The sequence below is a fragment of the Lycorma delicatula genome, chromosome 1, assembly GCF_047948215.1.
Source record: "Lycorma delicatula isolate Av1 chromosome 1, ASM4794821v1, whole genome shotgun sequence".
Taxonomy (NCBI): Eukaryota; Metazoa; Arthropoda; class Insecta; order Hemiptera; family Fulgoridae; genus Lycorma; species Lycorma delicatula.
In genome coordinates this window covers 143,031,080-143,045,905 of record NC_134455.1, presented here as the reverse complement: position 1 = coordinate 143,045,905, position 14,826 = coordinate 143,031,080, and the positions used below count along the sequence as shown (strand labels likewise).

The window sequence follows — 14,826 nt, the reverse complement described above, 5'->3', positions numbered from 1 at the left end:
TGAGGTTGACAAAGAACGTCGCTATCAGATCCTTTGTTACTCTATGACAGGCATTCACTATGCTCTACACCCTACGATCATGTCCCTTGATTTCCTCTTTGATCATGTCTTACGGAACTGAGTAGTGTAAATTTTGAATCATTACCCGATAAGCCCTTTCATTCCTCCTAGTAAATGTATGTCCAATTAGATTTTTCTCACGAACCAAGTCTACAATTTTCTTTATACTCCAACGTCCTTTTGGAAAAGCTGTTTCATATCGACCAGTCGCATGCTATAATAATTCTTAACTACCACCATTTCAAACAGTTCATATAGTTGTATTACATCGTGATCCCATACAAGACGATTGGCAGGAGTCTGATAGTATTCTTGCTGCTAGCATTAACACTTGTATCCTCTATCAGAAGATTATCAAATTTATTCGACAAAGGAGTCGTCAGAGGCATTGTTCAAGGTATGTGGCACCCTAGGTTTACGAGGTACAGGCACTGTCTCTCATGGAAAGACTAGTAATTCGGTTGAGACTCCATAACATCACCTTCATTATCACTTTCTTAGTCCACGACTAAATTGACAACAATGATGTCTATAAACAGCTTTCTATAAGATTTTCTGGGGTCCCTGCTCGAGGACACCAGAAACCTACATTTCCAAGAGGTCTGTAAACAACTTCCACAAGCTGATAACTTATCATTTGGATCAGTTGACAGCTGATCCATGTTTACACTCCACTACCGCCTATAGGTTAACCCATCTAAATGATTAAACAGAAAGTTAAATGATAAATAAAAATACCTTGTACAATATATTTTTCCCACCCAAATTCTACTACAAGACCTACAGTAATCTGGTACACAACCTTTTATTTTACAAATATATTAAGTAAACAGCACTAAAAATAAACACTGCTACATTAAGTGAGCTGAAGGTTTGCCCCTGTTTCTGTCAACCAAACTGTCAACTGGCTTAGGTGGGATGGGGGAGCAAGGTTTGTTGTACTATCTAACCAGTTGACATTATCCAATTACTAATAACATAACACATTTGTATATAAAATGCAAACACAACAGACTAGTACACGAAAAGGATTAGTACACCAGACACAGCAGTTGGTCTGGGGCAAACTTTCAGCTCATGTAGTGTACCCACAAAAATAACAGCTGATAGCTATTTTCAGTACTGAACTCTATTGTTATGCTTAATACATATACATAATGAAATATGTATCTGCACAAAAGCTAATATGACAACAAGTTCAACACTGCACACGTGTTGAACTTGTTTACTGTATCATGTTTGTTTACTACATAGTCTCACACACACACATCTAAATACTAGTATATTATGGATTATATTATAAATAAAGACACCTACTGAACAATTATTACCTCCTAAATAATAAGAAAGTTTAGCAGAAAATAAAAATAAAAAACATATACATAAATAACAAAAAATATTTTTGACAGCTTAGTACAAGTTATAGCACCAATCTGAATAAGAAATAAAATTCTGTAAAAAGGCAACAGTTTTAGTGTTAGATTTTAAAAAACTTGCTTTTATGTTAATAAAACACAAATTCTGTAAAAAAAATTGAAAAATGTTATATAACCAAAAACAACTTATCAGAAAGTGTAACTACTAAAACAAGATAATAAAAAGCATTTAAGCCATCAACATTGACTTTTATAATTCAATAATTTATCTGGTCTGCCTCAGATGGAAACTAATGATCACTTCTACATGAAAATTATCTCACACAGATGAATTCTATACGAATACTGTAAAAGGAAAACTGAGCTTCTTTGCCAGCAGAGCCAACCACTTACTCTTAACAGAATGCTTTAAGGGATTATAAAAACATTTACATTGATCTACTGTACTTAATGACTTCTTGAATGATTTTCAAATATTAAAAAAAAATGTTTCGCTGACTATGTTTAAGGACAAAATTGTTATTTTTAGCAATCTGAATTAAAGTTGTAACCATAACAGGATGATAAAGAATAGATGACTTACACTAATATTTGATTAATATGAAAAATTCATGGTAACTTACCTGTATATGTGCATGCCTGATATTATGGTTAATAATAGTAATATAGTTAGCAATAACAGATAATTATTATAACTTATATTTAATTTAAGGTTAAAAGAAACTGCAGTTACGGCACTTACTTGAAATCCTTCACTTAAAAGAACAGATACTGTAGTACCTGTAAATTCAGCAAAATATTCTAACATCCAGTCTAACTGTGGTTTATTTATAAGTGATGCTAACAAATATTTTAAAAGATAATCACTTGTATTGTGGGCCAAAAATGAACGACAGCTGTAATATGTTAACCCATATGCTAACTGTTGCACAAAACACATCAAATCCTTTTTATCCTCAGGTGAATACAACATTAATATATCAATTATAAGTTTACAAAATTCACCTCTATATTTTTCAAAAATATCTAATACTCTTTTGTTATGAGCTTCAGCAATTGCTTGTAAATGCACCTGAGCTATTGATGGCTTTACCGAATACGGATGTGATATAAATATAAGTAACATCCTAACACATGGATATATCACACAATCAACAGGTGCACTGAAATAAAAAAACACAAAAAATAAACAAACTAATAAATATAAAATATTTCTTTATTAATTGTACATTTATAATACAGTAATATAAAAATGAAGATGACATTTTTTTTTAAATTAAGCAAAATAACAAAAGGATAATTGCTGTAATAATGTCCACCAACATAAACTAAATAAAAGTATTTTTAATTCAAAAATTGCAAAAGATCATTTGTGCCATGCACATGAATGCTGGGACGACCAGCATTCATTTTCATTGTAAAAAAACCACAAACTAAAACAGATTAATAAATCTGTAAAAATTGTTTTGAACACTATTTTAACATACAAACATATTTTTTGTATGTTTGCTGATTTATATTCCATTCATAATAAAGTTATCCTGCAAACAAACTGCTACAAAATTATAAAAAACAGATTGCCTAAATGTTGTATTTCATTAGATGATGATAAGTAATACGTTAAGTCTTGTAAAACACATGTGCCTTATATATGAATTATAATAAAGAATCTGCTTACAATAAATAATTCAAAACATTAGCCTGCCTTTAAGTCATCCTCCTTCATATCTGCCAATGTGAAATGGATTAAATAACCTCCAGCCTCCAAAGTGACTTCTACACACTGGGGGTGCATTACACTCTCCACAAAACTAGGGCCCTGTCAGGTGCATTCCTGCTAGACCAAAAGGATTTAGTAGACTGGTGAAAGGGAAACCGCATCAGGAGAAGGATGCAAATATTTTGCTAATCTTCTGAGAAATAACTCCAGTAATGTATTATACAGCCATAATCTAAAAAGGAAAAACTAAAACTAAAGGATAATCTAAAACTCCAAACTCTGTTCACTTTAAAAACAGTTACAATAAACTATACAACTGCCAGTAAAAGTAAATACCTGCCAGCTAAGTAAAACAACTCAGCAACAGGGGGCAGATGTCCAGGCTCTGCAATAAACAGGGATATAAAACACACTTGCATTTCATTCCATTCTGAGATGCCCTGCAGTATTTTTTACTAATCGACAAACATGAAAATTGGATAGCACACACTATATTAAGGATAAAATGCGGATGGTAAAAGCCACATCTTCAGAAAGCGTTTCTTGTTGTAATGTAGTTTAACAACAGTATGATCCATTTAAAAGGAGAGAAGCAAGCTACAATGTCACTTGGCAGTCAGTACTAGTTTACCATGGACATGAATCAATAAAAGATAACACACACTGAAAGTTATATACGTACCATCCCATACTTCTAATGGTACTCATAATAGTTAACTGTAAACTTGTATCTTTATTTATAAGACTAAGCTGTACAGCAGACATAACTTGCTTATTAAATGACTCTAGTAGAGGTTCTGAATGTACTAATTCCAAACGATCTGCCTGACTGAGAGGCAAATCCTCTTCACAGTGTAATTTCTTTCTCTCAACCCACTTTCTTCTGAACACCAAATCTACTACAACTTTTGAAAATACATCTCTAACATGAACATTAGGATTTTTAACAAATAATATCCATCTGCAACGAAAGACAAATAAAAATTACTATAATAAAAATTTCAATTTAATATAAATGTGACATACAGTATATAGAATTTATTAAATACAAAAACTGTATACAAATCACACTGTCTATATACGGCGTATCCAAAAAATATTGTACCCTTCTCTTTATTTTTTTTTTCTAGGTGCCCAGTGTATGGAGAGCGGTGTAAATTACAATGATTGCTATTAGATACTTCAAGTTTTGATTAAAATACCCGCCATTCCCATGAGCACAAATTTTTCAAAATAATGCCCACTAAACAACAGAAGGCATTTTGTGCTGTGGAATACACAAAGACAACGTCTATTCAAAACAGTTCAACACAACTTTCGACAACAGTTTGGGATCAATCTATCTGACAAGAACTCCATTAAGTGTTGGCATGCATAACTCATGCAGATAGGTTGCCTATGCAAAGGCAAAAGAACCAGCTGTCCTTTTCATTCAGAGGAGACAGTGGATAGAGTTCGGCAATCCTTCTATCGCAGCCTCATGAAGTCAGTTCAGAAAGTGAGTTGTGAGTTAGCATTGGCCCACTGAACAGTTTGGGATGTTCTTCGTAAGCATTTGAAATTCAAGGCTTACAAGCTGAAACTTTTGCAGGCACTCTCTGAAGATGACAAACAACTTTGCACTGTCTTCAGTATAGACATGTTGGAATTCCTGGAAAATGATGATTTTGGGGGAGGATAGTCTTCAGTGTTGAGGCAACCTCCCATATCAACAGCAAAGTCAACAAGCATAATGTTTGAATCTGGGGTTCAAAACACCCTTGATAAGTCATTGAGCATGTCAGAGATTCTCCAAAGTTGAATCTCTTTGCCGCCATATGCCAAAGGAAGCTTTATGGGGCATTTTTCTTTGCAGATTTGAATTCTAAAGAATTGTAAAGGGATACTCGTATCTCAACTTGATCCAGATTTGGTTCATACCACAACTTGGACTCCCACAAATTCATTTTCCAACAGGATGGAGCTCCACCCCACTTCCATAATGATGTGAGGGTATATCGGAATATACTGGATGAACATTTCCCACAGTGCTGGATAGGTCGCACTGGTCCTGATGGTGAAGAATTGTTGAGATGGCCTCCAAGGTATCCAGACATGACACCATGCGACTTCTTTTTGCAGGGCTTTGTCAAAGGCAGAGTCTTTGTCCCACCACTGCCTCGAGATCTGATGGGGCTGCAAGAGCAGATCACAGAATCCTTTGCTGCCATTACAAGAGACATATTGATTTGAGTATGGGAAGAAATGGGATTATCGACTAGATACTTGCCATCATGAAGGGTGCCCAAATTGAATCTTTGTAAGGTAGGAAAAAACTTTAATATATTACCTTACTTTTGGTATATAAAGGATTCTAATATCACATCAGGGAGCCAAGAATATTTTTTTGAAAAGGGCACATTCTTTTTTGGACCACTGTACGTATAACAATGTTTGCTTAAAATTCTAGAATAGTTACAGTAATTTAAATGAAATTTGAGGACTTAAGGAATATTTAGTATCCAAATAACTCCATTATCCGATGGTAGTAAAAGTTATGATAACAGAAATCATAACATATCTTTGGCATAATTTTTAAATTAGTAACATTTTTGCGTCATTGACATAATCAAATTCTGTTAGAAGTAGTATATTATCTGATTAAAAGTTATAAAAATGACTAAATTTTAGTCTTTCATGCATTAAAATGAAGTGAACTATTTTCAAGACATCAGCGATTAAAAAAAATATTTTACTGTGATTTTCACAGGTATGTCAATGACTTAATTTTTCATAACAAACAGTTTATGTTTGTTATGTATATACAACATACATCTGCAAACTCCAGATAGCATTTATTTTCATGTTATATTTACATTTTATACAAAACTAGAGCAAAAGAGCTTTTGTTTCAATGGTTTTGCTTGTTTCAATTTATGCCTATTATTTTTTAAACCTGTCTTGTTACACTTGGATTAAGCACAAAAACTATTTTAACATTACTTGAATAATGGACTTATTTTAATTAACTAGCAGTAGCAATTTAGATAGCTGAAATATTAACAATGTCTACTGTGCTTTAACTTCAAATATTGTCACTGGACTCTCACTTTGATGAAAAAATATTCTGTGCATTCCCCTCCCCAAGAATACCCCCTCCCTTTTTATAAAACTTTAAATTTATGTACTCAGAAAAAATTCCAAGTAATTGAAATTAAAGTAAACAGTATTGTATACAACATGGACAGAAATGTTTTTGAAGATTCCATTAGAAATTCTTTCCACATCTTTTAGGAGCAAATTTTTTCTGATTTACAAGCTGTGGATGCATATCAGAAAAGGATTCAAGGGACAAGAACTAAAGCAAATAACATTTTAAATAATTTTTTTTACAAATAGTTTTTTAATTTGACTGAGGTTCTCTACCAGATAATAAATAAGATCTAATATCTGGAGAAACATCAAGTATTCATCTTATTTTAAGAAATGTTTATATACATTTATATCTATCAGATAATAAATAAGACCTAATATCTGGAGGAACATCAGTCATCTTACGTTAAAAAAAAATACATACATATAACAGGTGTTCAAAAAAAGAATATCAGGGTTTTAATTTGTTACAATAGCTATTGAATGAGGTATACAGTGTTGACTTCGGATTGGAATCAAAGAGCAAAAATGACAGTACACATGTCCATAGATTGATTCCCTATCTTTCCACTTGACAGGGCGTTTAGCAAAGATGGTGACTCCTCTGTGTTTACAGTTTGCTACATGCAACTCTGTAGTTACAGTTCAACATGCAACCTGTAGAAAGTTTAATTGTGACCCTCCAAGTAACAGTAACATTCGTCTATGCCAAAATCAGTTTGATATGATCGGATGTGTGTCTTGAATGAACAAGGGTGCCTGAAGAAAATTGTGAACATCTTAGATACTCTTTCCTGTTTAATCCTAAAGAGACTGTTAGAAAGGCAAGCCATGAATTACCAATGCTGATGACAGTATAGAATATTTTAAAGAAACTATCACATTGACGTCTATACAGTTTACAGCTGCTACAGGCTTTGAAGCTTACCAACTGTGCTGTAAATTCCAACTTCATAATTGAAATGTTGCAACATAAGATGATGATCTTCACTGAATATCTTTATGATGATCTTCACTGTATTGTATTTACTGATGAGTCAACATTTCAGCTTAGTGGAAAAGTTTACACACATCATGTTCATAACTGGAGGTCAGAAAATCCCCGTGAACTTTTACAATGTGAAAGAGACTCCTTATAATTAATGTTTTCTGTACAATATTCTGATGGCAAGTTTACAGACAATTTTTTTTTTTTTGCTGATGCAAGCATAACAGGAATTGCTTATTTGGATTCCTCAACTGCAAGATAGACTAGAGAATTTTATTTGGCAATAAGATGTTGTGCCCCCTCACTGGCATAACTTTATTATTACAGGAAGGTCCTCAACAGCATATAATAACACAGTAGAAACAGCCATAATAAATCAGAAGCACAGTTATAATATGGATACAAACAATCTTCTTACTTCACTCTTGTCAATTAAATGTGACTCATTTTCTCATAAAGTCAAAACTTCATATAGCCATATCCTAAATATTTTTAAGATGTTAATAATTCAATTAACAAGCTTCAAAAAATATGATATAATTATAATTTTGAGATTTTTGTTATTAACATGACTTTACTATGTTTTTTTAACATTCTTCGTGGACTAAATGTCAGTTTCCCTTCCATAAAAATTTAAACTCTGTAACAAGTGGGAAATTCTGTTTTTGCAGTTAATAGTAATCAGTTGATACAATTACTGTTCAGCTTTTGTTTAATGTATCTTTATATCTGCATGCAGAATAATGATATTTAAGTACTCCAAAGAAGAACTTCTTTTTCTTCAGTCACTGGAAAAATAATAATACTGCTGCTGTTAATGAAGAATTCCATGAATAATTTCCTAATTCTTCTCTATTGACCTTTATGATTAAATGATTTATGATCAGGTATACCTAGAAAACTAGTTTTACTACAGAAAACAAACAATCTGTACAGAGACATTAGTAAAGAACCCTCAAACGTCAATCTGAAAGGCTTTCAGTATGCTGGAAATACCCTGAACAAGTTTACGAAAGGTTCTAAAGGAATGGAAGTTTAAGTGTTATTGGCCAAGATTACTTCATCCACTTTGTAAAGATGATTTTGGCAGAAGGGTAGAATGTTATGAGGAATTCATTATACTTTTGAAGCAGACCCTTATTTCTCTACTTCAACGAAATGCTCCAAACTGAATAGCCAAGAAAAACCATCATCATATTTATTACTCTGATGAAAACCCTCATCTGATTATGAAGAAAGAATTTAATTTAACTGGAGTTCATATTCAGTATGGATCACAAAAAAAGTACTGACTGTTGAGATCTTATTTCTTCAGCAAAGATGAAACAGGCAATTTATTTCTTGAGATATTATATTTCCGAGCTGTAAAACAACCCTATATTTGACATCGGGCATCTATACAGATGTCATCAGCAAATCTCGTCAAGTAAGAGACAATGTCAATCAATTTTTTCCAAAATTTTTCCAGAATGGCCAACACATTCAGTTGATTTTTCTGGGTAGTCATCACAGGCATGTAATTTTCTTCAGCTGCCTCAAGCTGCTGATCAAAAACTAAGTTGATTTTATAATTTGGAACAAAACTTTATTAGAGAAATTGTGTAACTTAATGGTAAAATGCTGGCAAAAATGTATAAGGGCAAAAGGATGACACTTCCTTTGAAGTGTGCTCAATTATTTGCTTAATCAATTATTAGACATACTCGTAAAAACTGTGAAAGGTTATACAAACTGATGATGAATTCATTTAATATAAAAACAAGCAATGTCAGACCCACCTCCTCTGATTAATATTAAACATGTAAAAATAAAAAACTTTTTGTATGAATATTTAAACTTCTGAAGGTAACATTCATCAGGTTTTTCGCCAATATGACTGTGTCAGGTACAAAGCATCTCATTAACTATTTTGTCATTATTACTACTTCAAACATTTCCTCTGGCAAACCTCTTGACAAATAGTTTCACTTTATATGTGGAGTGGTAAGGTCAATAAAAATATATTCACGCAAAACTCCTTGGTAAATATTCTTTCTGTTGACTCATTCTAAAGTCTGACTTTGGCTGTTTGGTTCTAAACCAACCTGATGTTTGTTTTAAAGAATCTGTTATATTAATAATAATTTCAATTAAAAAACTTCAAAACAGATTATTAATTACCAAGATTTTTAACAGTTTTAGTGCCACACAAAATAAAGCTGCCTATAGTAATAACTGCCTATAATGAAAAAAAACACTTCTTAATACACAATATTACACTGAATACAGTAGATGCAAAAAGAAATTATTGGATTATATTTGATCAGTAAAATAATTTGGTATTGCTATAATACTGATGCTACAATGTGTATATAAGAAGTAACGTTGTATTCTACAAAAAAAATTGTCAATAAAAAATAAAAACATAACTCTTGCAACAAAAGTACAAATCAAAATAAAATATTCAAACTAAGTTAATATAATAAATTAATAGAGTATGAATGATACCAACATGAGCGTACTACACAACACAACAGTAAAACATTGTAATGTAGTGAATAAATATTCATTCAATAAATATTATGAATTATAAATACATTATAACTTTACACCCTGTAAATACAAGGTGAGAACTGCTGAAGTCTGTTGGTAATATAATATAGGACAAGTTAAAAAAGCAAAGAGGCTTACATTGTAGAGTTAAATTTTGAATACCACTTGCTGGCAGTACGATGATTAATGCTATGTTTAATGATTTCCTTCCATTAGAATAAAGAAAGAAAAACTGCTCTACCGAAAGAAATAAAACTCCAAATGCTATTACTATAACATTAATAGACCAAAACTTCAATACATCATTTTTTAAGCTGACAGGAGTAACCTGATTTTCTGAAAACAACTACTCTGATTTTTTGGTCATCTAGAAGTATTTATTATTTACCTTAATCATTGGATAAAGAAAACAATGGCAGGTTATCTTTGTTAAGTTGACTCACAATTTTCTAAATTGTTTTTAAACTTTTCTTTAGAAAATTTTTTAAACTGGTTCTCCAAACTACGATACAGATTTTTCATTTATATTAAATATCGATAATAAAGTAAAAGACTGCGTGAAATATATTAACATTTATCAGCATACGTTAAAACAGTAGTCAAAAATAGCTCTATTATTATAATTTTGTTTTATTTTATATATGCCTCTTCATTTATTGTATCATAAAGGTTCTCTTCACTTCACAAAATACTTAAAATTTATATAATATTCTACAATAAAATATGATGACAGAAAAATGATTCTAAAATAAACACAAATCCTCCAAATTAAGGGTCTTTTAAAGAAAGACTGAATAAATTTTTTTTAAATTACAATAGCTGTACTTTGGTCACTAGTGTTAATTATCAGCTATTTCTCATAAACTGAATAAAAGTTTATGAAACAACCTGAATGTAACAAAGAAAGACTGCCAAACTAATTCGGCTTACAGCCAGTTATGAGTGATTATAATGAAACAAAAAAATAAATAAATACATTTAAAATTATAAAGTCAATACAAAGCTATTACCAAGCATTATCTTACTTTCAAAATAAGAAAGTACCAACTTTTCTACTTAATTCTATGATTAAAAAACACAACTTAATTAGCAATATAAATAAATTACCTTTTGACACAATCAGGTGTGTGTATAAAAGGCAAATGATTAGCTAACTTAGGTAGCACAGTTATAACCTTACAAAGAACCTGTGGAGAGGCTGCTGTAAATAAATTCAGAAAGCCATTCAACAATGGTCTTATTTGATTACATGACACAGCAGCATCTTGTTCTTCTGATAAATCACATTCTTTACATTTAACATTAAAACCTTCACAATTTAACAACCTGCAAAAAGAAACAAATGATGTATAACTGAAGATTTAGAATTTAATATACGTATCTGAATTTCTCATCAAATCGATATCACTCATTCTCTTTTTGTAAACTTCTATTTTGGCTTATCTCATTTTCTAGTTATTTGCAATGTTTTTTAAACAGTTACTATCTATGAAGATGAAAGCCCATTATACTCAAATCACTCTTTAAATTACAAATAAATCACTCTAATACACATTCAAATCAGTAATTAGTAATCTGATTACAGTTTAAAGATACGCAAAATCAAGAAATCCACTGATTTGGAGTTACGTGTTCTAAGCTTACTAATATGAGTTACATGTGTTAACATGAGATTAACCGAGACAATTAAAATAGCATAATGTTTACACAATAAAATTTTAAGTACTTTATTAACATAAATTAAATTGTTATTTATCTGAAAGTATACATAAACATAAATAAAACTTTTTGGAGATTCAACTCAACACAATACTTCAGCTTATGAGAAAGGAATTTATTATGCTTCCACTCTCATTTTTAAATTAAATACTGACCAATGTATAAGAACTTCCCATCAATTAATTTAAAATAAAATTAAGCAATCTTCTTTTACACAAACAATATTACTCTACAGATGAGTTTTTAAATAACACTAACTAAAACACTTTTTTAAAATCTGAATTTGTATTTCTGTTTATCATGTACATAAATGTACATTTAAGTTAGAGTTATTATGCCTTGTACGTTATTTATTTTATGTTCAATTTACTTTTATTTAGTATCTTTATATCTATAAATTAGTATTATTTCATGCATTTATAAATTTAATTATTAAGATGAACTTTAAATACTTTTTATTTTTTTTTATAATTAATTGAGCATTTTTTAGCACTGCTCTAATCAAGTTTTTATCACAGTTTCCCTTGATCCAATCAGGCTAATTCTGAGGCTTTATCTGTTTTTATCTCTGGAGTAGCATACCTACCCACTCCTGACCCTGATTTATATAATGTTTTCCTATCAGAATAAAATGTTTATTTAAGGTTAAACTTTCATCATGTTTAAATACATTTGGTAGACAATTTTGGGAATAACTTGTCAGAAAACCCTCAAGACTGTAAGATCTGCTTTAGGATAGTTAACGTTAGAGGCATTAATTCAAAGATCTTCATTAACATCTTTTGTAGCTTTCACAGGTGGACTGATGGTAAAAGCCAGAAACTCAGAACATTGATATTACACCACTTCGCATACATTCCAGAAGTATACTTCATTTGAAACTGCTCCAAAGGTCATTTTTTCAGTTATTTTTTTCCTTTACTGACATCAATTCCAACTGCATAATATTTTATCCTCTTTAGACAGCTGTATTAATTACACTGGTCAACAAAATTTAATTTTTTTTTGTTAAATGAGAGTGAATGGCTGATTCTTATGGAATGGAATGGAATGCAAAGGTGGCAGGAGTCTATTACTCCCTACTTTATCGCAGAGCCTGGACAGAGTCCCTTGCTGCTGGATCTTTCTAATCGGGCTTGTTTTTACAAGGGTTATTTTTAATCTCGGATCTAATTTTTCAATTTTTGTATATTATTATTATACTGAATTTAAGACGGATTTAATTGCATTCCAATCCGTTGTTGAACCAGCGTTATCGAACCCATTTTATGGGCCGACCGCGGAAGGCTAGGCTTATAAAGCCTGTCCTCCCGACGTAATTCCCCTTCAGACCGTCCACTGAAGTCCTTTCGGTGCTAACTCTTTAATAGGCTAGCAGGAATACGCCACAACGGGGCACTATCTGTAAGGAGGGAGCAATGCGTCCCCTTTTCCGGAGGAGTCGCAATTGCTGGGATATTTTGTCTGATTGTAAGTTTGAATTAGGAGAGGTTGTAAAGAAGCTCTTCATCCGCTTCTGGTATGGCTGCCCTTCAGGACGCATCTCTGCTGGGCTCTGTTCCGGACTCCAGTCCGTGATGTTGAGACGAGTGGCTGGTCTTCCTTCTTCTTCATCTTCTCCCTCTTCTTGATTCTTATATATGTTTTATGCTGATTTTATATATGTTAATAGATTTTTTCTATCGGGCTCAATTTTTGTAACTGAAATTTCTTTTGAAACAAAAAATGTTTGGTGAATGTAATATGACACTATATTACATACATTTTGTATTCATCTAAAATCTATTTCTTTTGGATTTTCTGCTGTAATTTGTTGTAGGTAGATCCCACTTTAGATTACAATAGCACTCGTCTAACATTTTTGGGTTCCATTTTCCTGGTACTGTGTTTCCATTGTATATATCTCCTGGTAAAATCGTTCTCCATGTTCATCGCTGATAGCGCCGAGATTGTTAGGGAAAATATACAAATGTAAGAAATGAATTTTTGAGTTACATCCAAGTTCTTTGTGGTTTTGAAGGAATTCACTCACAAGTTCCCTGAAGTTACTGACCTTATGGTTTCCAAGGAAGTTGTTTACTACATTTTGAAATGATTTCCATGCAGCAACCTCCAAATCATTCAAACATTCTTTGAACACCGGATCACTCATTAGTTTTCTTGTTTGTGGTCCAACAAATAAACCTTCCTTTATTTTAGCATCGTTTATATTAGGAAATTTGTTTTTTAGAAACTGAAATCCTGTACTATTACAATCCATTGCTTCAACAAAATTTTTGAATAAACATAGCTTAATGTATAGTGGTGCAAGATAAACTTTTTCTGGTTTTATTACTGCCTGACTAACAGCATTCTTCTCTCCTACAGTCAGTACCTCTCTCTGGCACTGCTCATTTATATAATGGGTTTTTGCTATCTCTGCTGACCCACTTGCACAAAAAGCAACAGAACTTATTGTATCCAAGTTGTAATTCAAGTAAAAGTGCTATTCCTTTCAGATCTCTACAAATATGCCACAAATATTTCTCACACTGAATCCTGCTCAATACAAGCTTCATATTTTCATAAGACTCCTTCATGTGAACAGCATATGCTAATGGTATTGATGGGTATTTATTTCCAATGTGAAGTAGAACAACTTTCAAACTAAGCTTTGACAAGACAATAAAAAGTCACCATTCATCAGGATGATGCATATGTCCCAAAGCTTCCAGTAAAGAGTCCATATCATTACAGTACTGAGAGATAAGTATCCATATCATTAAGTTTTCGTACTGAGAGAAGAAATGTTCAAATTCAGACTGTCAGTCACAGAAAGCACTTATTTTAATGTTTGGTTGTAAAAGATAACATCCTTTCAGTCCTGATTCCAGTGTTTCTGTTTGATTCTTTGATAAATTTAGATCATGAACCAGATCATTTAACCCTGACTGATTAATTAAATGGGGTTCAGTATATCTCTTTTCTAAAAAGTATGCATCTCTTTCTTCATCGCCTGACAAGTCAGCACAAGATTTGACATTTTCATCTTCATCTAAGTTCCATGTTTCTGGTGGTACTGGAATTGGAAGCTCTTGGCTATGTGGAAGTGGCTGCATGGCAGAGGGAATACCAGGGTATTTAACAGTATGTCTAGTTTTAGCTGTAGTCCCAGTTACCTTTATTACACAAAAATAATAGTCTATGGTGTGATCCTTCGGTTCTCTCCAAAACATTAGAATTGCAGATGGCATGTGATGAGATCCATTTAGCCAACCAGTCAACAATGTTACACAAGAAGCACAGCAAATATGAGAAGC

At 32.0% G+C, this 14,826-nt stretch overlaps 1 protein-coding gene across 2 annotated transcripts in view; it reads right to left on the bottom strand.

Moving 5' to 3' along the window:
- The window catches only part of mei-41 (ATR serine/threonine kinase meiotic 41), a 152,724-nt gene that overhangs the window by 63,868 nt on the left and 74,030 nt on the right, over nt 1–14,826 (bottom strand). For both annotated transcript variants that reach the window (XM_075362915.1, XM_075362925.1), the window contains exons 13-15: nt 10,916–11,134; nt 3,839–4,117; nt 2,179–2,599 (exon numbers count right to left, since the gene is read on the bottom strand). In XM_075362915.1, the coding sequence (XP_075219030.1) occupies nt 2,179–2,599; nt 3,839–4,117; nt 10,916–11,134 (919 nt within the window). The remainder of the gene's footprint in view (nt 1–2,178; nt 2,600–3,838; nt 4,118–10,915; nt 11,135–14,826) is intronic.